Source organism: Colias philodice, chromosome 2, assembly GCF_061535455.1.
Source record: "Colias philodice isolate Cphi_HAF_F1 chromosome 2, ilColPhil1 Martin Lab GWU primary, whole genome shotgun sequence".
In the NCBI taxonomy this organism is placed as follows: domain Eukaryota; kingdom Metazoa; phylum Arthropoda; class Insecta; order Lepidoptera; family Pieridae; genus Colias; species Colias philodice.
The window spans coordinates 1,181,943-1,207,310 of NC_143087.1; the positions used below are offsets into that span (position 1 = coordinate 1,181,943).

General features: G+C 34.9%; 2 protein-coding genes across 4 annotated transcripts; one reads left to right on the top strand and one right to left on the bottom strand.

Annotated features, from left to right (window-relative positions):
• The first annotated feature begins 258 nt into the window (after positions 1-258).
• Positions 259-3,588, top strand: Fis1 (Mitochondrial fission 1 protein). 3 transcript variants are annotated; one of them, XM_089701842.1, is made up of 5 exons: positions 259-483; positions 559-672; positions 963-1,133; positions 2,802-2,956; positions 3,246-3,588. In XM_089701842.1, exons 1-4 carry the CDS (start codon positions 439-441, stop codon positions 2,919-2,921), a joined length of 450 nt encoding a protein of 149 aa, XP_089557968.1. In that variant the 5' UTR covers positions 259-438; the 3' UTR covers positions 2,922-2,956; positions 3,246-3,588. The 3 variants fall into 3 exon arrangements, with proteins under 3 accessions (XP_089557968.1, XP_089557961.1, XP_089557977.1); XM_089701835.1 differs by having other exon boundaries at positions 2,802-2,935; XM_089701851.1 differs by having other exon boundaries at positions 2,802-2,910.
• A 57-nt stretch (positions 3,589-3,645) lies between these two features.
• ab (BTB/POZ-zinc finger protein abrupt) lies at positions 3,646-24,648 on the bottom strand. Its single transcript, XM_089701397.1, has 14 exons — positions 24,558-24,648; positions 23,828-24,026; positions 16,199-16,350; positions 15,007-15,122; positions 14,488-14,629; positions 13,655-13,815; positions 11,929-12,058; positions 11,482-11,641; positions 11,306-11,350; positions 7,754-7,895; positions 7,477-7,614; positions 7,160-7,356; positions 6,890-7,075; positions 3,646-6,807 (listed from the first exon to the last, which is right to left on the bottom strand). Exons 2-14 carry the CDS (start codon positions 23,841-23,843, stop codon positions 6,389-6,391), a joined length of 2,004 nt encoding a protein of 667 aa, XP_089557523.1. The 5' UTR covers positions 23,844-24,026; positions 24,558-24,648; the 3' UTR covers positions 3,646-6,388.
• Between the last annotated feature and the right edge of the window lie 720 nt (positions 24,649-25,368).

The following is a 25,368-nucleotide window of genomic DNA, read 5'->3' on the forward strand; positions in this document are numbered from 1 at the left end:
GTCAAAATATGTCATGTCAGCCTTGTGCACAGAAGAACAAAATATTTGTATAAAATGAATAAGAATAAAAAAACACATAATCACAGCTCATAATATAATGGGATATTTAAATTGTTCTTGGATTCCGTTTGATAATATATATTGTATCATGAGATACTTTATGATACTGCTTTTAGCTTTACACGCTTTTCACAATTCACTACATCTTGAATATATTTTATCTATATTCCATATTTTTTAAGTTGTCAAAATATTGTCTCTGCTGTCTTTGGTGATTACAATTGAATCTCGGAATTGAATTGAACGAAAGTCGAAAAGAAAAGTCAATTTTTATCAATACTGCCGCTGTGTCGTCGTCTCTTGAATTTATTCGTACCTACCTTTTGATATTATGATATTTTAATACTGAAAATTAAAACGCAGTTCTAATATTTCAATATGGATGATGTTTTAGATGAAGTTGTTTCGTCCGAAGATTTGCAAGTAAGAATGTTTATTTCATAATGCAATTTTGTAATGAGTCATAAATCGCTTATTGTTGTACTGTTTTTGTCTCAGAAATTCGAGAAGGTCTACCATGAGCAGCTCCATCAAGGTACAGTAACGCACAAAGCACAATTTGAGTATGCGTGGTGCCTGGTTAGAAGCAAATACGCGACGGATATCAGAAAGGTAATTTAAAATTGTATCGATTAAAAAAAACATAGTGAACTTTGAAACGCATTTGAAAAATATATCGAGTACTTTAATATATATATTTATAGGTATACATACTACAGAAATTAGAATAACTTGCATTGTGTAACTGTCAGAAGTTGGTTTGATAACATTGTAGATAACAAATGCTTAGACAATGGTTGCTGCTAAACTAGATTCGTTAATAACTAGTTTTGTTTTGAGAGTGGTTGCTTACCATTATTTTTTTTATATTCATGTTTTAATAGCAAATTATGTAATTTCAGGGCATACTGTTGTTGAAAGATTTGTTCAACTCGCATGCTGAGGGCAAACGCGACTACCTGTTCTACCTTGCTATTGGCAACGCTAGAATTAAGGAGTACAATAAGGCCCTCCACTATGTCAAAGCATTCCTTGAAATTGAGCCCGCCAACCAGCAGGTTCTAGCTTTAGAGGTAAGATGATAGAATTCAAATTTCATAAGTATATTGTATATATGTATATTGCAATCCAGAAGTTTTGTCAACTGCAAACTTACTGATACTGTTACTGAAATTTTTGACTGACCAAATTGTTTTTTTTTTTCATATTCATACATACATACAAGTTTTTTAAAATATTTACGGTCTTACTAATAAAATGTAACTTGTTTGCTATGCAATGGATTAACTATTGCAATAACCTGTCTTCTTTTTATGATTGACGTTTCATGTGAGCAAGAGCAGGACAAAGCTGCTAGAAAATGGTAGAAATTTATCCATTGTTTAACTTTTTATTAGTAAGGCCGTTAGTTTATATTTGATTGAAGAAATTTAGAATGATCCACATACTATATTACTACATAATACTTATATTATAAGTGCTTCCATAATAAATACCGTATCCAGGATGTCTAATGGCCATCTTGCAATATAACAAAGACTTTCAGATTTTCTGATTTCATACTACCTAATAACATTATTAACAAGCCTACCTCTGCTTACTCAATAAAGTCAATAGAGATTCTTTGAGATGTCAATAGAGAGATTTGGATAACTACAAAGATATAGTATTCAATCTTTGTAGTTATCCAAATTCAATTTTTCTGTAAATATTGAATCTTTAAAACGGCACATTAAATATCATAAAAAATTGTTATTCAAATAACATGAACAGCTGATCAGCTAAATCCAATAACAAGGCTAGTAACAAGTTGTAATAACCCATATGTTTATATTAATTTTATTATAATTAATAGTTTAATAGCATTGAACTTGCATTTACAAATATTTTAAGATGTCTTATCTCCCTGTCATTGATAAAAAAGTCATCCTTTGTTACAAGATTATGTTTTGTTTGACACCAAGTGCAATAACCTTGTTCCAAGTAAACAATATCTATTTTAGGAGTTGTTTTTGTAATGTTTAAATGCCAAAAATATTGAGCTTTTTATAGGCATTCAATTGCCTTTTGTCTTTGTGATAGCTACCTACTTTATTTTTGGTGGGTTATTAATCAAATGTAGGTATTTCTGGGTTTATGGTCCTAACTCTGGCTTTGTGCGCATTTACAGTTAATCACTAAAACACAGTTAATCGTTTAAAACAAATAAACTTAATTTGCCATAAATTACTTCTTGTTTACACAAATTTTCCCTCTGATTGAATACAAAGAATTTTATCCCAATAAGATTTCAGTGGAAGGTAACAATCCATACTATCCATACTAATATTATAAATGCGAAAGTAACTCTGTCTGTCTGTCTAATACTCAATCACGCCTAAACTACTGAACCAATTTGCATGAAATTTGGTATGGAGATATTTTGATACCCGAGAAAGGACATAGGCTACCTTTTATTGCAAAATATGTACCACGGGCGAAGCCGGGGCGGACCTCTAGTATGTACCTACATTAACAAATTTATAGTTTATACTAATATTATAAGCTGAAGAGTTTGGAGGTGCTAATCTCAAGGACTACTGGTCCGATTTGAAAAATTCTTTGGTGTTGGATAGCCCATTTATCGAGGAAGGCTATAGGCTATATATCATCACGCTAAGCCCAACAGTAGCGGAGCCGCGGGTGAAACCGCGGAGCTAGTCAAATTATAAACACATCAACACATTTGAATAAAATTCCAGCGTCAAATCAACAAGCGAATGGAGAAAGAAGGCATGATCGGTATTGCAGTGGCGAGCGGGGCGGTGCTGGCTATCGGCGGGCTCGTCGGCCTCGGCATCGCGCTCGCTAGTAAGAAATAGCATTTGGCCTTCTTGTGAGTCCTTTCTTGTTATCTGTAAGCTTACTATGTCTTATTCTATTTATGTTTTGATTTAAAATTTGGTTCTGATCATATTATGGCTGGTCAGATTGATGTGCAAAACTACATTTTTTTGATTGACTATGATATTGCGTCATAAAAAGGTTTTTGTTATTGACTATATATTTAGTTTTGCTTAATAGGAACAATATTCTATGTATAATATTATTTCGTTGTATATATTCAAGTATATTTGTTCAGAAATTTATTGTGAGATATAATATTTTTCTTATGTTTAAATAATGTGTGGTTTGTATTGTTGCAGAATGAACGCTTTAGTCGGCGTTCATTATCTTCTCTCTAAAAAGAAACCAAAAGAAGAATAAAGGAGACATCTGCAATTCACTGAACACCAAAAATTTATCCAAAACTTCACCCTAACCGTAGTTCATATTTGTACAAATTTGAAATGCTTAGCCACTTTACAAAAATGTTTAGATCAAATGAATTTACTTCGGTTTTGTTTAAGAAATTAAATATTTAATTATTTATTTTGTGTAATATGTGTAATTTATTTTTTAGTGTTAGGCTTCAATGTAGTTAAGGTTAAAATATTATATATCAATGTATGTGATTCCATTAAATAAATATGATTTGTTTTTATATAAGTTTTAGTGTTATTTTCGCATTACATGTATTAGGTGTATAGGTAAATGTAAACAACGTTCTTCAAAACAATTATTTTTATTTTGTTTATATAATAATGTAGAGAAGCGGCATACAACTAGTACACTAATGAAGATGGCGTAAAACATGGCAACCAACCGAATAAACATAAATATTATCATCTAAAAATAATTTGCTAATCATAAAGTAATCGAAACAAGGCAACACTGAAGAAGATAGTTAATTTTCTGAATAATTCTTAGTATAATTTTCTTTTTATAACTGTAGTTTTGTACCTATTTTGGAATTTTCTAATAGCTTATTTATTACAACCATAAAAGTAAACGTAGTTTGTGCTTTATATAAGAGAATATAGACAAGCTTGATAACATACAAAAACAATATATTTTGTCGCATTATAAAGACAAAATTAATAAACATGCACAAAAAAAATTAATATAGTGCACAAAAATTATAAAAAACACTAATGTTCATGGAACATCGAGTAAACAAGAAAATCTTAAAGGAAACTAATGAGGTATTAAGATAAAAAAGATGTCGAACTTTCAAAGTTCACAAGGTAACTAAAAATACTTTATACACAATACTAAGAGCATAATGATTGACTTAGAGTCCTAATTATTATAATATCTCCACTGGTATATATAATATAAGTATTCATAATTCAACAACTGTTAGACGCGTGGTATTATATCGATTTACATTTCCTTGATGATCGCATCACCAATCATGTGACGATCGAACTTTCTATTGAAATAATCACCTAAAAATAAATTTCGCTTTTATTTTTAATAGCCTCATGTATCTGTAATTTCCCAAAAATCGATATAATACCAACGAAATCTAAGAATATTTAATCTGTGGTATGCAAAACTGTGTTCAGAAAAATATATATTTTCATGATCACATTCTGGTAACTATTGCTTATGTACCGTGCTTTAACAACTATTTCATGAACTGTATTTGTGGTAAATATATTCTAAAAAATTACTATAACATCGTGTCAATTAAGCACACTTCTCTAAACAATCAAAAATTTTATGTACAGTCGAAATAATTACTCACTATGGCAACACTGATAACTGTCAACAAGGTTAATGTATACGCAAACACAAACCGACTTATTTCTTAAATCTCACTAACACGCTAAACATAATGTTCAATCAACCCGTAGCACTTAATTCTAATTGTGAATTTGTCGCAGCTCCCACGAACCGCACCGCGGAGTTCCCCGTTGCCGCCAAAAGTGACAGCTGACAGTTGCAGTGTGGCAACTCGACATATTCCAAAATCTCCCATATAAAAGATTAAATGCTCCATCTATTGCTCTAAGTTCTCTTAACGTGAATTCTAAAGTTCGGGAAGTAAATATATTTTGTGACTCGCTTACGAATATACTTACACTAAATAACTATAACATTGTACTCTAAAAAATATGTATAATTATTGAAGGCTAATATGAGATTGTAATCACAGTATTTGTTAAGTAACCAGCCCACATTATTACTACAAAATAAACACTCATGCGCCTCGGTATCGATTCGGTATCGGTTATCCGGACAGCCACAGACCAACACATTTTGGAACTACCCGCATCCTATTTACATACATTAGAAGGCAACATCAAGGTATACTTTATTTATTGCTTTTTGTTTCTATTTCTCTATATCCATATAATTTACATATCACCAAATATTATTTACAACGCATTACCTCAATATATTTTATGTATCATCATATTTGAACTTGTCGCGAATCGCTCGAAAAACTTGAAAAATATTCAGTCTCAAGACAAAAGATGTTACAATTTAGAATCTGCTCGTAAAGAACTCTATAAACATATATTTATTATCTTCTCGACTCGTATAAGCGACTCTTTATACGAAAATTGTATAGTATAGTTAAGCTCTGTTATGTTTGTTCGTATACAAAGATATTTGTTCTCTAAATATAAAGTGTGCTCGTTCAATATAAGGTAATGTATTACTCGCTACTATTGTGACACAGTCTAATGTTTCTCTAGTGAGTGCATTCACTATTTTAAATAAACGTTTAGTATACACGTATCTACGGGTAGCACTAATAACCACCTAATGACTTGCATAATATTTTACCTACAATATACTCTATATAGTATATATATAAATGCAATCTGCAAAATGCATAAAACAACAGTTATTATATCTATAAATTGTATAAAATATTAAATAAAATCTATTGAAGTGAGGTAGATGGATGGAATTTCACAATTTGTGTGGATATATATTTTATAATCGTCGCCGCATTGGCCCGAACGTTGAGGTAGTTGGATGGAATAACTATGTAAGAGGCCCTACTACTTGACAGGGACCTTACATACAATACAAAGTCACTACTCACTAGATTAGTATACTACTGAAACAATCTCACAAGTGGCGAGTCGACTCGAACTAACGTGTTCAGGTTACACTAGTGACATATGGCATCTCGGTCGGGTAAGGTATACTTTCTAACTGTTGCTACGGTTTCTTATCCGACTCCAAAAGAACGAGGGTTGAAAGTTGACAGCGTATTGACTCAGATAGCCATATTATCACGTCAACTTTGTGCAAGACCATTCCATAACCTAACTTAATTTACATTACATCGGTAATGGCACCAATGACATTCCACGGGTCAACAATAAAACCGTTTCAACATCAGCTAATGACGTAACATAACACTCAAGCACCGTTTGAAACCATCAACAAAAACATTGTTCTCAGTTTACATGCACTAATACGGAAAGTCGCAAAGGACATTTCATGAAGCCGCGGCCTTGTTGTGTTCCTCTTCGGAAAAGTCGCCGTCATCGTGAACCGTCATATTATCTCCGTCCTGCTCCGAACTATGTATTCTATTTCTGTCTTCGTCGTTATAGGTCTTGGTGTAATAATCTTTATTTAGATCCTTTTCCATGTCATGTCTGTCGGTGTCGGCTTCGCTGATGCTGTCGTTCCTTTGTCTTTCTTTGCCCAAATCGAGCGGTTCCTCTGAGTCTCGCATGATATCAGGCTTTCCCATGTTCTCAGTGTATTGTCTTTGCATTTGTTTTAAAAAACGTTGATGAGCAAGAGTGGTCGGCGGTGGTGGTAGTGAGCCCATCTGTGGCGAGGGTTCGTCATAAGTTTTTCTTTCCATGTGCATTGCGTTCATTTGAGCAAATTTCGCCGGGTTCATTCCTAGAATAACAATTGTAATTTAGTTTAAGTTTTATCAACATTTTAAAAAGATTCCAGAATACTAATCTTTGATTAATCTTACCAAAAACGTTTTCTCCGATGTACTGCAGGTAAGTGTCCAATATAGCAGATCCACCCCCGAATCCTGGCGGATAGTCGTCGTGCTTCATGCCCGTCAGACCGTGTGGAAGATTTTCCACGGTTTTCGCTGTTACTGCTCGAACTGCCGGAACTTTTGTTATTGTCGTGTTAGTCAGGTTATTAATATCTGCAATGAAAGGTCTAATTCAGTGAGAATTCTATTAAAATGTTGTATTTCAATCGTAGTTAATAATTGTAAAGGATGACTTACGTGGTGGCGATACAGGGATGCTGTCTTGATACTTCGACTGGCTGAGATCATCGTGGTCGTTATCTCCACAAATGGAGCTGCTCTCGGATGCTGCAGACTTGGCGTCCAATTTAATGTCAGATCGTCTCGGTCCGGTCGGGGAAGCGCGAGCTCGTAACTGTTCTGGGGATACCTTTACTCCAGCTTTGGCTAGTAATCTGAAAATAAATGGAAGTTTTACATACTGATGGATTTACCTCTTTTTGTAACAAATTGTTTGCTTGACAAAATCTTTTCTGTTATATTATTTAGGACAATTATTTTGCGAGATAACTTACTGGCTTGCAAGTTCTGGATCAAAACGGGTTGGCATTTGCAGCACGGGCAGGTCCTTGGTCGATATACCGCGGTGTTGTCGGGACATGTGTGAGTGCAGTGAGTTCCGGGACTTTGCAACTGTGCCGCAGAGCACGCATCTATAGAAAAACAAATGTTTTAGTACCTTCATTCTGTTGTCTTTCAAATAGAGCAAAATTATGGTCTGAAAAGCTTTTTCTTCCGTTTTTTAATAAGTTCATCACAGAAATTATGGTTTAAACGAGTTCTTTTATTTACCTGTAACCAGGGCAGACGGTATGTTTGTCTTCAAGATGAGTCCGTAGAGTGTGAGCCGATCGATATATTTTTCCGCATTTTGGACAAGGCCTGGGATCCGTAGCTCTCACGCGCAACAGGTCTTGAGTGCGACGACAACCACCTAAAGAAATCATTGAATCATTACTTCAAGAAGTTTTCTAATCTACCCTACAGAACGTAGCTAGCTTACCTGTTAATTGGATTCGAATAGAAATATTTAATTAAAAATGCGCTGTGTCTACTTCGTAGTTTTATTCTTGTGTTTCATATAAGCAGACAATTTTCGTTGGGTAAAAATTAAATTATTACGTATATACGATATCACTAATACAATCGCAACTAGAATCGTTACTCACATTGAACATTTGGTTATTGGGACTAATTTATAATATTGTACGCTTAAAATATTTATATTCCTTACGATATACAAGATTGCCTCAAAGGCGTCAGGAACAATTTTATCTACTCGCTAAATTTTACCGATTTTTATATATCTTCGGATCTATGCATTTGATTCCTATCGCATATATTTAATAGTTGAAACAACGCGGGTGATTGTTCTTATAATATTGTATATTGCTGTAAATAAGGTACTTATCAACTTTTTATAGGTTAATCTTCTAGTATGTTGCATATTATTATGCTTAAAGCCACTATTGTTATTGTAAATATGTAGTATAATTGTGAATTAATATATCAGGAATCCATGCAGTGTACGCCCATTTCAGGCATCAAAATTTTGTAAAATATTGAATGTATTGTCAGTCATACTCTAAGTGTATGAAAATCCAGAAAAATACCTCCAAATCGAAACAATCACCCGAGTTATCCGTCACAAAACGTCCGGTATGCAATCTCTATTGAAAAATATGTAAACTCTCTATAAACTGAATCCGTATAATATTAAGCTCTAATATAATATGTCAGAAAATATATGCGAACGGAAAGCACTTATTTATATACAGGTTTCATAAATCATTCGAGTTTTTCCTACGTTGACTAGATATGTTTTTAATTGTGCACGTCGCCTACAAGGCTCTAAACGGACTTTAAAAAATAAATCCTATGTTGTTGAACATATACTTATCTATTGCTTTAAAAGGCATTTGATTTCCATAATTCTATTTCGTATTGTCTTATCTATGGTCAAAAATATAGAAGCTTAGTTATATGATAATAGCAACTGCAGTGCAACAATCCCTTGGAACTATATAATATTGCAGGCACTTTTGTATGTAAATTCTTGTAGTAGTAAAAGAAAGGTAGGCCAGGAAATACATTTATAACGAAAAACTGTGAATACATTGCGTCGAAAGAAACTGTTGCACCGTAATTTAAATAGTCGACATGGAAGAGATGTTAGAAAAACTTACAATTAAAATAGATACGTTTACAACACAAGTTCATTTTTACAACCAGAAACCACCACGAATTATATATACATAAAACGAGTTTTCCGAAGACTTAGTTCAGAAGTATAATAATACACGATATATGAACTATCTTAGGAACTTAAATACAAAGAAAAGTCTACGTGAAATCGAAGCAACAATGGAAGTTAGAGACATTTGGAAGGAAAAAGAATCTCTTAGTTGCTCTTCGTAAACTATCAATGGCACCGATCATCACAAGTCATAATGCGCTTTACAACTAACCCTTAGACGGCACTGAAACAATCTTCACTTTTAGAATATTCCAGAATCTACACATCGTTTCCTTTTTCCGCGTTATAACCGTAGGTACTACTTTAGCAATTGTTTCAGTGCTCATCTAAGTTTTACTTAAAAGTATCAGTCTATTCTACTACAAAAATAATTTCAGTCAATTTACTCTACAGTTTTATACAATGTTTACATACGAACAAGTACTGCAAAATATGAAAATGCATCGTGGAGATCAATATTGGGTTCCTCTGTAACATATAAAGCCCCTACTCTCAGTTCCCTTTCACAGCCGTTTAGCAAGAATAGCTCCAATAGCTACACCGTATCATTTTTCGTATATCGAGTCTTTCTATCCAATTAGCACGTGTTAGCCCATCCGCAGCTCCATTTTAGCGTTTTCATCTTTTCCCACTGTCTCCTATGTTTTATCCGCATATGATTGCGTACCGAGTTGGGATGCGCGAAATATCTCGAACAAGACGCGACGGGACAGACGGGGCTGTCGCGCGGGTAATGCGCCTCTATGTGTCTTCGTGCTATCACCAAGGAGTCCAGATTCATGTAACACAACGGACACTGCAGACGATCGTCTCCGTACGATGCGCTCTTGGCGCTATCTCCTTCCAAGTACTTTAGCAACTCGCTTCCTCGCTCGCCCCCTTCGCAATCTCTTATCGCCGGCTTTGCCAACGCGTCCCTCGCCGCGGCATCTGCAATGCCGACAGCACTATATTACTGAATGTCGAACGGTTGGCAAATCCGACGATAAACCCTACGCACCCTAACGACGTTTATAAACGGTCTAAAAATATGAATATATATGGAATACAGTAAAATATCGGTTAAAAGTCCCAATCGTTAAATCGTTCCGTCAGTCCGTTGGCACAAGCGGGGCGGGCGCCGGGCGCCGGCTCTAAGAGTTCTGTCGCTGGCGGATGCCGTGCGCTTGGAGCTGGTGGTTGATGAGATAGTGCTTCGTTTTGCACTTCTTGCCGCAGTGCTGGCATGGGAACCACTGGTCGCGGTCGGTCTGCGAGTGCACATTGAGCATATGCTGGCGCAGGTTGGACGTGGAGGAGTAGACCCGGCCGCAGAGCGGACACTGCGGCCGGTAGCCCATCGCCGCCCCGCCCGCGAGAGCCGCCCCTGTAACACAGAGGCGGCGGTTAAAAATCCGAAAGTACATTTATACGCTATTGTGAGTGTATCGATCGAGATCTGCGGACGGGGCGGGATCGCGCCTCCTCTGTTTGACGCCGTGTATGGAGTTCATGTGTATCTGCATGTACTGGCGCGTCTTGAAGCCCTTGCCGCAGACGGGGCACGGGTGCGAGAGCTCGCGCGCGGCGTGCACGTTCAGAATGTGCTGCTTGAGGTTGCTATTGTTGCTGTACAGCTTGCCGCACTCGGGGCAGGCGGGCTTGCTCGGCTCACCGTTAGCGAAGTTGGCGCCGTACGCGAAGCGCTCGTCCGCCTTGGGCTTGCCGTCGCCGCCGCCCGGCCAGGTCGCTCCTGGGGCAGACGGACCACGCTTCAGTTCTCTCGCCCTACCATGTCTAACGTAAGGTTCGGCTCTAACTTCCATTGTCGCTAATCCCTATCTCTCGCTTTTAGAATATCTAAGTTATTGAATCGAGACGGCTAGCTGACCTACTTATTGTTTTGATTGTTAGTGCTATTTAACGTGCAGTACATGACTCAGTAATGTATAATTAATGACGATTAATTGTCTAATGTTGGTCGCTATCGGAACGTGTAAATGGAAGTATTTCTGGTGGGATCTAATTGCATTTATATCGAGGTGTCATTATCATTACTGCGTCATTATTATATTAGGTATATTAGTGCAATAAGGTTGTCAACTCACCGAAATTATCTGGTATTCCTGATGGGCCCGGCAGTCCGGGAAAACCTAGCAGCAAGAAATTTTAGCTGATTACATAATTTAATGAACATAATAAAACATCTGTTCAAAACAACAAACATTTTAGTCCTAATTGTTCAACAGTGTTTTACCATCTTTAATTTTCATATAGTAATTACCGGGTAAATTTAGCAATCCAGGGAAGTTGTGTGGCAGTGCTCCGTTGGTGTTGGCCATGGTCGCTGGGTCGTCGTAGTCTACTGGCTCCTGCTTGGTCCTGTTGTCCCCTTCAGTGTCACTCGCTCCGGCATCTGATGATGATTCCTCGCCATCTCCTGACTGAAGGACCAATGTTAAAATACAGTGTTGTTAAGTTTGTAAAAACTGGCTTATCTGGTATAAAAAATATTTTTCAGTAAGTATAATATTTTTACAGTTTATCTAGTTGAGCAAATCCAACTGTAGAAAATGCAAAACTTCTTTACTGCGACATCCTTGTTCAATTCTATACATCGCTTATGATTAGGTTCTCAAAGTGACATATAAAAAAAAATTATATTAACTATGAAATGGACACTTAATTAAAACATATCAGAAGTATATCACCAAAATAAAAGCATACTGACCATGTTATTAGAAACGTTAGACAAGTGTGGGTTCTGCACGTTCTCCAGGGCGTGACTGAAGAGGGCCAGGTCGTGGCCGTTGGTGCCCATCCGCTCGGGACTGCCCTGCGAAGCCAGCAGCTGTTCCGTCCTACACCGATAAATTGAACTGCCTATAGTACGACCTTTGTAGTTTGAGGGTAGTTGAACCGAGAGTTCTTATCGAGTGGAAAATTTTATTAGAAATTTTTTTAAGTTAACTGAAGCCGAAAAATAATTCAAAACATCGTCGTAGCTTTTCATAAAATTTTAAATAAAAAAATCATTGTTAGGTGTCAATTGATTTTCTCAAAAGTTATGCAATATTGTGATAATTAAGATATTTGGTAAAACTAGAATAATTAATAATCTGTGCAATTCGTTATTCGCTTGAATCATCATCTAGAAATAAAGAGAGCTTACAAAACCGGAAACTGTTGCATTCCATAATACACAATGCTCGCGCAAAAAGAACACAAAATGTGGCATCATATAGGTATAAATAAATAAAAGTCGTAGGTAGTGATGGTACATTGGTACATCACTAGTAGATTAGGCCCGACATGACAACGCTTCAAGCTGTAACACAATAAGTCAATAGATACCACGCTAAAACCGAACGCATAGTGGGAGGGAAATTTTGCCATCAATATGGTAACACTAATTTGAATATAAATTTCTAGACCCCCCATATGGTCATTAACAATTACTATACCGTTGTGGCGACGTTACTATTGGAATTAAATTCGACGGATTTTTATGGTTTTCCTATTTAAATGTAAACGATTGTATATAGCGGAAATTATGGCTTCGCTTGTCATCGTGAAACTAATGTTCGTAATATGGTTCTTATTTATAATTATTGCTTAGAGAAAGTAGGGCGTCGGTTGGTATTCGTGAATAAGTTAGCCACTTTACGGAAGATGTACGTTCGATATCGTTCATATATTTTAAATGAATATCAATTAAATCTGTCACATTTATGGATATTATTTAGATACGTAACGATTACCTACATTGGTCTGCTATTTTAGGATGGTTTGGTAATTTAAATTTAACAAACTAGTTCGCAATGAGAATGAGATACTTATCTACGCTTATTTAGATGGTGAATAATAATGTAAACGACTTGTAATGAAATGTTTAATGGTGGTCATTTGCTTCTCATTATTATATGGATTTTAAAGTGGTTTAAGTATAGTACTTATAGTATTTAGGTATTCGTTATCATGGATGTTTTAAATTTGACTATATTTTATAGATACATATTGAATTAATCCGAATCATATCATCACTAGGTCGTAGATACTATAAGTTTACAAAATTATTGAAATAAATATGTTCTATTTAACTTGCAAAATAAACTTTGCAGCCAGAGAAGGTAAAACATTTTAATTTTTCGATAAATACTGAAACAACCCCTGCATTTTTATTTACCGCAAGTTTAAAATTGCAGCCAGAGAAGCTAAAACATTTTAATTTTTCGATAAATACTGAAACAACCTATGCCCCTGCATTTTTATTTAAAATTTAGGAGTTAAATACTTTTCTGATTGACCCTCAATATGCCCAAACAAATTACGTATGAAATATTTTCTTCCAATTACGACGGACAAACATTCGTAGATTAGAAGAGGTAAAATGTACATGATTTTTTATCTCACAAAAATAGAATTACAAAACAATGAAACTCCAAAACTATATTCACCTGGTCTTCATCTGCGCCTGGTACAAATCAGAGGATCTAGCCCGCTTCGGCGGCGGCGTGCTGGCAGCTTCGTCTGGGCGGCGCGCGCGGCGGCCCTCGCGCTGCGAGTCGCGGCCTTCGCGGGACGCCGCACTGCCCGTCTCTGTCCACGATGACGCGGACTGCGGGATAATGGACCTTATTGTAATGTGATTAGGGTTGAATTTGGAAAAGTGGATTCGTAAAAATTCTGGCCAGGGTGACGCGGACTGCGGGATAATGGATCTTATTGTTATGTATTTAGGGTTGAATTTGTAAAAGTGGATTCGTAAAAATTCTATCTAGCATAATGCGGACTAGGGGATAGTGGATCTTGTTATAAAGGGGTTAGGGTCGAATTTGCAAAAGTTCGTGAGATTATCAGTTCGTCCAGAATGACGCGGTCGATTTGGGATAGTGGGTCTTGTTATGTAGTTGTTGGGGGTTGAATTTGCTTGCGTAATAATAATTGATGATGATGATTAACAATGATTAGCTAAATTATAGTTTTCGTAACTTTTTAAATTATTTTTTTTTCTGTAAAGTCTAAACATTTCTAGTGTTCCCGGATATTAATGTAAAAATTTCATACCGATATATAGTTACTTACGTAAATTGTGTAATGTAGATTAGCAAGTTACACAATTTTAATTATGACCTTATAGTAAGTGTAATATAAAATATGCGTACCTACGTCTTTCATTTTAATAAAGATAATTATTTGATATTTACATTATTACACAACATTTACATTTAATTAATTATTATTTCACAATCAATAACAATACAAACAATAAACAATCTCAATTACTCACTGGCGAGGCCTTCTGCTCCAATGTAGTGAGGGGCGCGGGGGGAGGGACATCAGTGAGCCCTCTCACTTGCAGCAGCTGAGCGGCGCGGAGGAACTCCTTGAGTTGCTCCTGTCCGATGTGCACCTCGCCTTGGTACATGAACCTGTATGAAGCAATGTGTGAGCGGTGTGGTAGGGCCTTAACAGTTGGGTGATGCGTATTGGGGCTGTGTGGTGCAGCCTTTACTGTGTGACTGTGTTCATAATTATTTTTTTTTATTCGGAACCAATGCTTATTGTAAATTGATGTTTAGAATTTAGAACTATTTTAACATTTAAAATACAGTTAAATTTGAAATAATATGCTTTACTACGTTAATAAGCGTTAAGTGTGATGACAACTATTTTTTTTCATACCATGGCCATAAAAAAAGAAACATTTTTTCAAAATTTTTTATAGCATACATTTTTTTCTTTATAAAAAAGAACCTAATCACGTAATAGTGCAATAGCACAGATAAAATAGTTCGCAAGCACTCACCTCAGCAGACTCTCCATGTCTTTGTCGTGCACATCTCGCAGTATAACAATGGGGTGTTGACACGGATTCGCCTTCAATAATCTGCGGAAGTACGGGCTGCACGCTGATAGTACCACCTGTGTTCAATTAAGGGTAGCTTTTTCATAATGTAATCACAGTATTACCATCCTACAGTATGGCGACGAATGTACTTGTGCAGAGAAACGGAGGGGAACTGGCGGGGGGTCGGGCGACGCGGGCCGCTTAATGCAATCACGCTGAGTTTGCATTAACTATCGCGAAAGGACGACGCAATTTTTTTTTTGTGTAATAATTTTATTATACATAGGTACTTACATATTCTATTATGACGCGCAAAAACTGTTCCGTTTACGGATGTAAATCTACATTGAAATCCCAGAAGGAAACAATATTTCAGAAAGATTGTATTAATTGTATCTGTTGAATTAAAATCAAAGCTATGTATATGTTGTCCTCATTATTTTCTAATCAGATTGTACATCCCAATGCGAATGCATTACTTAGTTAAATGGTATAATATACAATTAAGAACATCCAAAAATAAAGTGTCCACGTAAATAATATTTAGCAGTGCAATATCTGTAATTATATATTTATGAACAAATAATTACATCAGATTTAATAATCGCAATTATTTTGAATGTACATATGAATAAATGATTTCATCATAATATTAATAATCAAAATTGTTTTATTTCCCATTTGTTGCAACCCTAGCGTATTTTCGTGTGGCAGCGTAAGTACCTACGCTGGCGGCGGCATCGCGCGACATCAAAGGCGATTCCTTACTGTAGGAAATAATATTGTAATACTGTGATGTAATAGTGTGTTATAGAGGGATAATTTATTTTTTTAATTATTTTTCAAAATGTCAAAATCAGTGACAACAATTTGATTATTTAATAAATCGATGTTAATACTAACATCAGTAAAATCAATCACACAAATCAATAGAATAAATATAGTTCATTTTTTTGTGCATTCAGACCGGGATTCGTCGATTTTTTATTAGGTTTTTATAGCATTAAAATGCATTATAATGTATGAAAAAAATTTAAACAATTGAAAAAAATATTAGAAGAGATGCGAGATAAAAAAATTAAATGTGCAATAAGCTACAATATGTTTTCAGTACTTTCAATAAAAAACACACACAAGAAATAAAACCCACCTTATGAGCTGTGAAAGTAGCGCCCGCACACGCGAGCGTCACATCAACGAAGTCCTCTTCATCCCTCAGCCGCCTGAACGAGGAAACTATCGCCGAATGAAAGTCGTTCCACCGCAGGGAGTATTGCTGCTCGCCACCGGCCGCGGCGCCGCCTGGGTGCCACACTAGTGTTACAGGGCAGAGTGTGTATTGGCAAACGAAAAATAATAACACAATAAAAACAATAAAGAACGAAAAAAAATCATAAAAAGCTGGCACGTTTGATGAGAAAAAAAAATTCAAAAAAGGAACGAGAAAAAAAAGTTAAGTAGCTGGCATGTTTGACGAAAAAATAACAGCGCATATGCAATTAGAAATGATGTAAATTCAATAAAAAATAAAAATAAGTAATAAGCAATTACAAATTTATAAACACACATTTAAATATCAAAGACAATGGTTTTTCTTTTATCAAGTAAATAAGGAAAGGTTACATAGTGTTACTTAATTTTATACAGGTATAACAATAATTTAAACTTGAGCTTATGCAAGTGGGAATTAACGGTTTTGGTCGAAACTGACTCATAAATTTCAATGAAAAAGGCTCTACATTAAAGTGTGATTCATTATTTTAATTATCATTTCAACTCATTTGTCATAAAGAGTGCGAAGTCATTTTTATGTAATACCAGCTTTCCGCCCGCGGCTTCGCCCGCTTTTTCAAAGAAAACTCCCCATAGTTCCCGTTCCCGTGGGATTTCCGGGATAAAACCTGTCCTATGTGTTAATCCAAGTTACCCTCTATATGTGTGCTTAATTTCATTGTAATCGGTTCAGTAGTATTTGCGTGAAGGAGTAACAAACACACACAAATCCTCACAAACTTTCGCATTTATAATATTAAGTAGGATAGGATTAGTAAAGCGCAGCGTGAAACAGTTTTTAGAGGAGAGTTATTGATTTTTGATTCGACAATAAACTTCTTTGACTTTAAAATAAAACACAACCGGCCAGCTGTGCAATTATGTATGTGATTTTATTCATGACCATGCGAAATGTCGAATAAAATTGTGAAACTGACTTTAAAATTGTCAACTTCGCGAGCTGCGGGAGGCGGGAAGCGGAATTACCTACAGACATTGTTATTGCCATGTTTTACAAATTAAATACCTAAAAGATTTGGCTAAAGACATATATTGAATTAAAAAATACGCGTACTACTACTATATCAAAAGATTGCCATGGTCCGAAATAGTTCTTAACTTGAAAAGATTTAGAAATTTCATAATAGATATTATAAATATAAGAAAAACCCGAAAAAAATGGAATCAATTGTTCAGTTTTGAGGCAAAATAAACTTCCTCATCTCACAACGGAAAAACTAAGTAAGATGGAGAAACGAAGAAATTTATCTACTTTGCAATATTATTAACGGGAAAAATACCGCAGTTTATGAAAAATTCTAATTTACGATAGTATTAATTAAAATTAAATATTTAATCTACGATAGTATTAATTTTAACAACTTTACAAAGTAATCATAATAATTTGCGTAAAACATTCTAGTTTACATTTAATTATGCGAAAATATTCAAAACAATGTGGTTGAATACATTTTACTGTCCGACCGTTCACCTTTAATCCTAGAGGATTTTAAAGGACACAGGGCGAAATGACACGCCTTGCAAGTTGCAAGTTGCATTATCACTACATAGTATAAAACAAAGTCGCTTTCTCTGTCCCTATGTCTATGTATGCTTAAATCTTTAAAACTACGCAACGGATTTTGATGCGGTTTTTTAAATAGATAGAGTGATTCAAGAGGAAGGTTTTAGTATATAATTTATTATCTATGTTTTAGACAAAGCGGGCGAAACCGCGGGCGGAAAGCTAGTTCACTAATATATTGGGTTTTTACAGACAAATAATCATTCGTAATAACTTATACTGTATATTGTTTATCGACCAATTATTAAAATTGTAGTTTCGCTTAACTTTTCCGAGAATTGTAAAGAATTTTGATTTCATTCAAATTTCATGCGAAATTAATTACAATAATTAAGCGAAATACTTCAGATATCTAGTTTGTTAATGTTTACCGTTATCTAATTGAATAATTGGTATTGCTAGATTTTATTGATGCAGTTTATTTTGAATAATGTATGTTGTAAACATTTAATTCAGCATATTGCTACAACAAAAAATAGGAGGATAATAATTAAAATTGCAATTGCTGTCAGAAGTAATTAAATAAATTGGATGCCATCATACATATAGCATCATCTCATTTGTTAAAAGAATACTGACGAATAAGATTTTTTTCTTTTTTTATATTGAGAATAGGGAAGCGCTTGACCCCAATCTCGTCTGATGTTAAGCTGAGATGTGGTCTAAGATGGAACGCGCTTCCCTAGAAGGCACCTGTTCACTCTACGCTTGAATATTGAAAAATTAATAATTAATGACCACATACAAGTCAATAACTGCGTTAAAAACAACCGACTTCAAACTTGCACTTGCAACATTTACAAATACAGACAAAAATGCTCATAAAATAAAAACTACTGGGCCTATCCGAATAAAATTTTTATGGGACCAATTCGACACCATCCCGCATCGAACAAAAAAAGAATCACGTAAATCGGTTCAGAAACCACGGAGTAATCGGTGTACATACATAAAAAAAAACATACCGGCCGAATTGATAACCTCCTCCTTTTTTTTGAAGTCGGTTAAAAACTTATTTAAATAAGCATAATTATAATCATAACGCTTTCACACACAATTACCGAAACAAATATGATAATTTATTTATTTTATTTATATTTATATTTGGGAAACAAACAATACAATATATCATATAAACAAGAGATAACAAATCATACACATATCAGTAAAGTTTCCACTAAAAATTTAAATTCTTAAAAACAAATACACATTCAGTCACAAACAGTCTACTTGTGGATACAAATAATTATAGAAATAACAAGCATGAATACAATTCAAATATCTCAGTTAGTTACTATTGCATTTATTTCGAACTTTGGTTTTGTACGATTTGAATTTTTCGTTAAATAAATCAAGGTCACTAAAATTATTATTATAATTATGACAAACACGGTATAAATATGTATTTCTAGCAAATTTGGATTTAAATTTAGGTAATGCAAATAGGGCTTTGTCACGAGAGCATAAACGGGGACATCGTAAAAGTAAATTGTTCAAAAGAAAGGAAGAATCTACGTCATTATTAAATATCTTGTATAAGTATACCTGATCTCGTTCATGTCGACGGTTTATTAAAGGGATAATCTCGGGAGTGGGACCTCTCTGATTAGCACTTTTATAATTTAAATGTTTGATAAATTTATTTTGGACATATTCAATATTATTTATATAGATATTGTATTGCGGATTCCAGACTGTAGATGCATACTCCAATATAGACCGAACGAACGAATTATACAGAAGAATCAAAGTTGAACACTTTTTAAATTCCCTACCAATTCTTAAAACAAAACCAAGCATTTGATATGCTTTGGCTGTAATGTAATTAATATGGGCAGCAAAAGTTAATTTGTGATCCAAAAAGACACCCAAATCTCTGACTTCATTCAATCTAGTCAACGAAGTTCCGTTCAGAGAGTAATTAAATAATATTGGCTTAATTTTCCTAGTAAATGATATGACGTTACATTTATTCACGTTTAAGTGCAAGGAGTTCATAGCACAGTAACGACACAAGTTTTGAAGATCCTCCTGTAGGAAGGAGCAATCACGTTGATCTTTGATTACTCTAAATATTTTCATGTCATCTGCATAAAGTAGGAAATTACAGTGACTAAAATGACCAATAACGTCATTTATAAAGATATTGAACAGCAGTGGTCCAAGGTGAGAACCCTGCGGCACTCCAGAGGTAACTGGAATAAAAGAAGAGCAATGACCTTTTATATTAACAGCTTGGCTACGTTCTCTGAGGTATGATTCCAGCCACCGTAAGAGATCACCATGTATACCGGCTACCCGTAATTTGTGAATTAACAACTGATGGGAGATTTTATCAAACGCCTTAGAGAAGTCGGTGTAAACCACATCCAACTGTCCACCACAGTCCATAGCACAAGCCACATTATGAAGAAACTCACACAGATTAGACTCTGTCGATCGCCGATCAATAAAGCCATGCTGCTGTTCTATAATTAAAGGTCGGATATGAGGAAAAATAGCATCATAGACGATTTTCTCGAATAACTTTGCAATGGTATTTAATTTTGAAATAGGTCGATAATTTTTGATATTATGTTTGTTTCCGGATTTATGGATAGGGATGACATGGGACTGCTTCCATATTTTTGGCATTGTGCCTGTATTTAGAGATAACTGAAATAAATGACAAATGGGCGACGCTAGATTGTGATAGCAGGACTTATAAAACACGGGAGGAATTCCATCAGGTCCACACCCTTTGCTAATATCCAACTTCTTTAGGTAATTAGCTACTTTTTTCTCACAAACTTGAACTGATCCTAAACCCAAAAAGTGACCATTAGCGAAACCATCCACAGGACCAGAAACGAACGAGAAATTACCATTGTTTGGCTCGTAAACAGATTGAAAATAATGGTTAAAAGAATTACATATATCACGACCATTACTTACAGATTTACTATCCAGAAACATTGTGGCAGGTAATTCGGGACAAGCTTTTTTAGATTTAACAAACGTCCAAAAATACTGACTATTCAATCTCAACTTAGTTTCAGCATTACTTATATACCGATTATAACAAATCTGATAAGTGTGTTTTTCGCGGCCACGTAAAATTTTAAAAGTATTGTAATCGCTTATCCTTCCGTATATTTTCCACTTTTTATGAAATTTTAACTTTTCTTTGTTTATTTTTATTAATGATAATTAATGTAAACAATGATTTAGTCTACAAAAATAGCCAAATACTATATTATACATGGTCTGTGTGGAAAGGGGTTGCCACCTCCTGTGGGGTCCTGTAGGGAGGCTCATATCAAGTCATACATTCCGTGATATTGTTGGTAAACAACTATAGTCCTTTTCACCTATGATGATTCCTGTGACACTTCATCCTGTTCCGAATTACGTATTTTATGTTTAAAAAGTCAAAATAATTTTAGTGCATAATATTTTTATTTTATGGCGGCATTATTACCAAAAATATAAAAATGAAACATCTTAAGCTTATAAATCAAAAACAGTATTGTTTAGTTTAATATAATGAAAAATAAAATAAAATAACACAAAAATATAATACCTACGCAATTCGTGTACATGAAATGGATCGTTGAAAAATCATAGAGTTGGATAATCATATAATCGGCGCCCATCTTGTGATCGTTTGTCAATCGAGTCAATCGTCTGTACGAGTACGTCAGCCTTGTATACAAGTCGCATTTTTATATTGACACTTTACGTGGTACCTATTCTGTTATTTTTACTAATTGTTATTGTTGACTTTTTGTTGCTGTTGTTTACTAAGTTTCCTTAGTTAATTGTTGGCGAAATGCCGAAAAAACTAATTTTGGTACTTTATTCAAATCGATTTCATTTTCATATTAGATTATTATCGATTATCGGAAACAATTGATACGATTTCAGTAACCGACATCTCTACTCGTGTCAAAAATCGATGTGTCACAGAAATCATCTTAGGTGGAAAGGACTATAACTTGCGTAGATATTTTATTATCAAGGCTTTATCGCGGAGTAATTTTAAAGGTTTGATTGAAGTCATTTTAATAGGATTAAAATGTTTGGCTGTTTTTGCGTTTGAATGTTCTATTTTCTTGTTGTAATTAGTTAATTAATGCTTTAATGTTTCTTGTTATTTTTTGTAACTATATTATGTAGAGTAGGTAGGTATAATGCAGCGATGATACCTACTTGAAATTCTATGAAAGATGTTAAATTGTATAAACGTAAAAATTTCGTTAAAAAATCAAATTAACTAAAAAATACAAATTGTAATAAAAGTGTAAGTACCTTAATTATTAAGAGTGGGTGATTATATTTACACTTTTTTTAAAATATTGTGTTCAATTAATCTCTACTAAATTAATAAAATGGCCAAACAACATTATGTTATTAATGAAGATTTGCAAATTGCGCAATTCCTTAATCTTGTTTTGTTATAAGCTCTCGTATTAGCGATCAACAAAAATGTGAGCGTGACTCAGCGTAGCATCGCACCGAATTTTGTAGCATAGCGTAGGTAATTACTAGGCATTTTACTAAAACCATTGGTACAATTTCAAGGAAAACATTGTTCGTTGTTTATTCATCTAAATAAATATATTTGTTTTATTATAAGCTATTTTAGAAAGGAACACTACAAGATCCTTATTGGTTCTACGTACATATATATTACTAGCGGTCCGCCCCGGCTTCGCCCGTGGTACATATGAAAAATAGATGTTGGCCGATTCTCAGACTTACCCGATATGCACAGAAAATTTCATGAGAATCGGTCCACCCGTTTCGGAGGAGTAGGTATGCAGACTAACATTGTGACACGAGAATTTTATATACATATATAAGATAAGATTAAATTGGACAATGTTCAAAATTATGAAAAAAATATGGAATGGCATAAAATGCCGTGTTTGTATAGAATTTGTAAGTACCTCCCTATGTTATTAAAAGTTGGATTAATTTTAAGTTTGTCTCGTCTATTATCTAAATTCTAATTTATGTTTTTAATTAGAGATGATAAAATTTTCCAAATAAAAAATTCAGTCTTTTAAATTGGTAATCCACGATTTCTAAGCAAAATCGGTGAGCTAAAAATAAGATTGCGCATTAGAATTTTTGGACACATTAAAATTTATTACAGTTGTTCAAAAAAGGTTGTGGAAACTTATAAGCGTTCCTAAGTAAATTTTAAAATAATTATTGACTGAATCTCAAATAAGAATTGAAGATACTAATGTGATTTACGATTTAGATTCCAATAAAAAAATGATGCTTTTTTCTTATTTTGTTCAAAACTTATTTTTTATACCTTTTAATAAATTCTATTCATAAAATTAATGATTTTTTTTAATATTGAGATATATAGCAAAAATATTGTGCATTTTTTGATTAAATTATTTTTAAAATTTTATCTAAGATAACATTACAATAAAATTGCTACGCACGAAAAATCTCGTAGTTCAAATTAACTGGTATTATTCTGTGACGTACCTGTACTACATTATACATTATATACAGCGCTTTCAAAATAAACACAGACATAAGATTAATAGAAAGGGCGTAACGTTTATTTTCAGTTAACTAGAAGTGTGAAATACACTCAGTGACGGAATTGTAGGTACCTACGTGAAATAATTCGTATCAAAATAATGCGGTGATCTTTGGATTACGTCGCGCGAACATTACTGTTTGTTACAATTTTACGGCCAAACTACAGTTGCGGAATTTAAGAGGATAATCTTGGAGATTTGCTATTTTTTAAGTGTTTTCGGATAATTTATGAGTTAAGAGAAAAATTGACTAGATTATAGTATATCATAGATTAATGAAAAAATAGAGTAATTCACAGATGAAAAAATATAAGTAGAGTAATAATAAAATGGTATGTAATTATTTTTTAATTATAAAATTGCATGTACTCACCGGTTTCGGTCGCCATGGCCGGGTGTTCCGAAGGAGACACGGCGGAGTCTGTGCGTGGCCGCGAATTAAATAAATCCACTCCTGCGCATTCCACGCGCGCGCCCAACGTCGCCACTTTAATGCCTTTTTCTCACTTCTCGCCGAAAATCAGGTGCGTGAAACACGCTTAAAGCTCCAGTTGCCGAGTATTGTTAACGTCCTGCAAAATATCTGTGGTCAGAGCGCGCTCGGAACGGCAAAAGCGACGGTATTATTTACTAACTAATATTTACGTATGCACTTTACGATTAAATACAAAATTGTAACGTTGCGTCATTTATATAATCGTCCAGTAATTTAGATAATTGTTCGAGTTTAATAGTCGAAACGATCAATTAATACATAATTGTGTCGATCATTTACGCATGTACCTCCGCTCACGTGAGGTTAATGACAATTAACACAACACTATTACTCGTCTGAACGTCGGGGGTGATTGCGAGCGCGACCGCGGGGTGTTAATTTAGGGCCGGTGCAACGATCGATGTCTGGCCCTGCATCGCGACAATAAGGGAGGAGCGGGCAGATAGAAATCAATACGATGTCCATCATCGCTTGCACCCTCCCCGCCCGCTCTATCGCCTGCGCTTTGCACCCGGGAAATGCATTTTCCGCAATACCGTCGCTTTTGAGCCGACAAGTGATTTTGACGCGATTAAATTGGTGTATATAAATAATTTGGGGTTCGTACAATTTTTTTGTTCGGTGTCCGGTATTGAATGCACCGTTCGCCGTGCTTGTTCGTGATGTACGCGCGTGCGATCCGTAGCGCGTCACGCGGGCGACTGTCTCCCCGCCACTGGGCCGAGAATAAACAGGGGGGGGTAGTGCGGGGGTGTCGGGGGGGAGCGGGGGCGGTGCAGCCTGCACGCCCACACGCCCCGCGAGCCGGACACATGCACGGAAGCTTGCGGCGGCAGGGTGTCAGACTTGACGCGGCTATGCAAAAAGCCCTGACGCACGCTTGCATAGAAATCGATTGCGTTGTATGACGCGAACTGTGAACGTCTACGATTGATATACAACGGTTGCATGCGATGGATTGCTCGATACGCGCCCATTCTGTAGCGCTTTGTAGAGATAATGAAATAAAATTCTATTGAATTGCGAAATGGGAAACGATTTTATGATAGTTCTTTCAATTTTGCATATTTTTTTAGAAAATAAACATAAGAGTGAGTAAGATGCACTCTATCTAGAGTTTGTCTTATAAAATATCTAATTATTACTATTTATGGTGAGACATACCTACCCAATGAATCATCGTGCATTATTATTCAGTAGATACTTACTTTAATATTTCTTGATCTCTTTCTCTAAACCCATACAGCCGCGTAAATTAAAAAAAAAATACTCATTTCATTTACTGAATAAATACTGCAAATTGCCAAAGGGATTTTCACGTAAAAATTATTCGTAGATGACCCGATAGGTACTTATAATAAATGAGAGACAATTATTAATTTATTAGTGTGTTAATCTTATGATTTTTCTATCTATTT

Coding starts and splice junctions, on each gene's coding strand:
- Fis1 (XM_089701842.1), top strand. CDS start 439: ATGGATGATGTTTTAGATGAAGTTGTTTCGTCCGAAGATTTGCAA. Junction 484..558: donor TTTCGTCCGAAGATTTGCAA/GTAAGAATGTTT, acceptor TTTTTGTCTCAG/AAATTCGAGAAGGTCTACCA. Junction 1,134..2,801: donor AGCAGGTTCTAGCTTTAGAG/GTAAGATGATAG, acceptor ATAAAATTCCAG/CGTCAAATCAACAAGCGAAT.
- ab (XM_089701397.1), bottom strand. Junction 7,896..11,305: donor AGGAATACCAGATAATTTCG/GTGAGTTGACAA, acceptor TGATTTCTTTAG/GTGGTTGTCGTCGCACTCAA. Junction 6,808..6,889: donor CATCGGAGAAAACGTTTTTG/GTAAGATTAATC, acceptor TTGTTATTCTAG/GAATGAACCCGGCGAAATTT.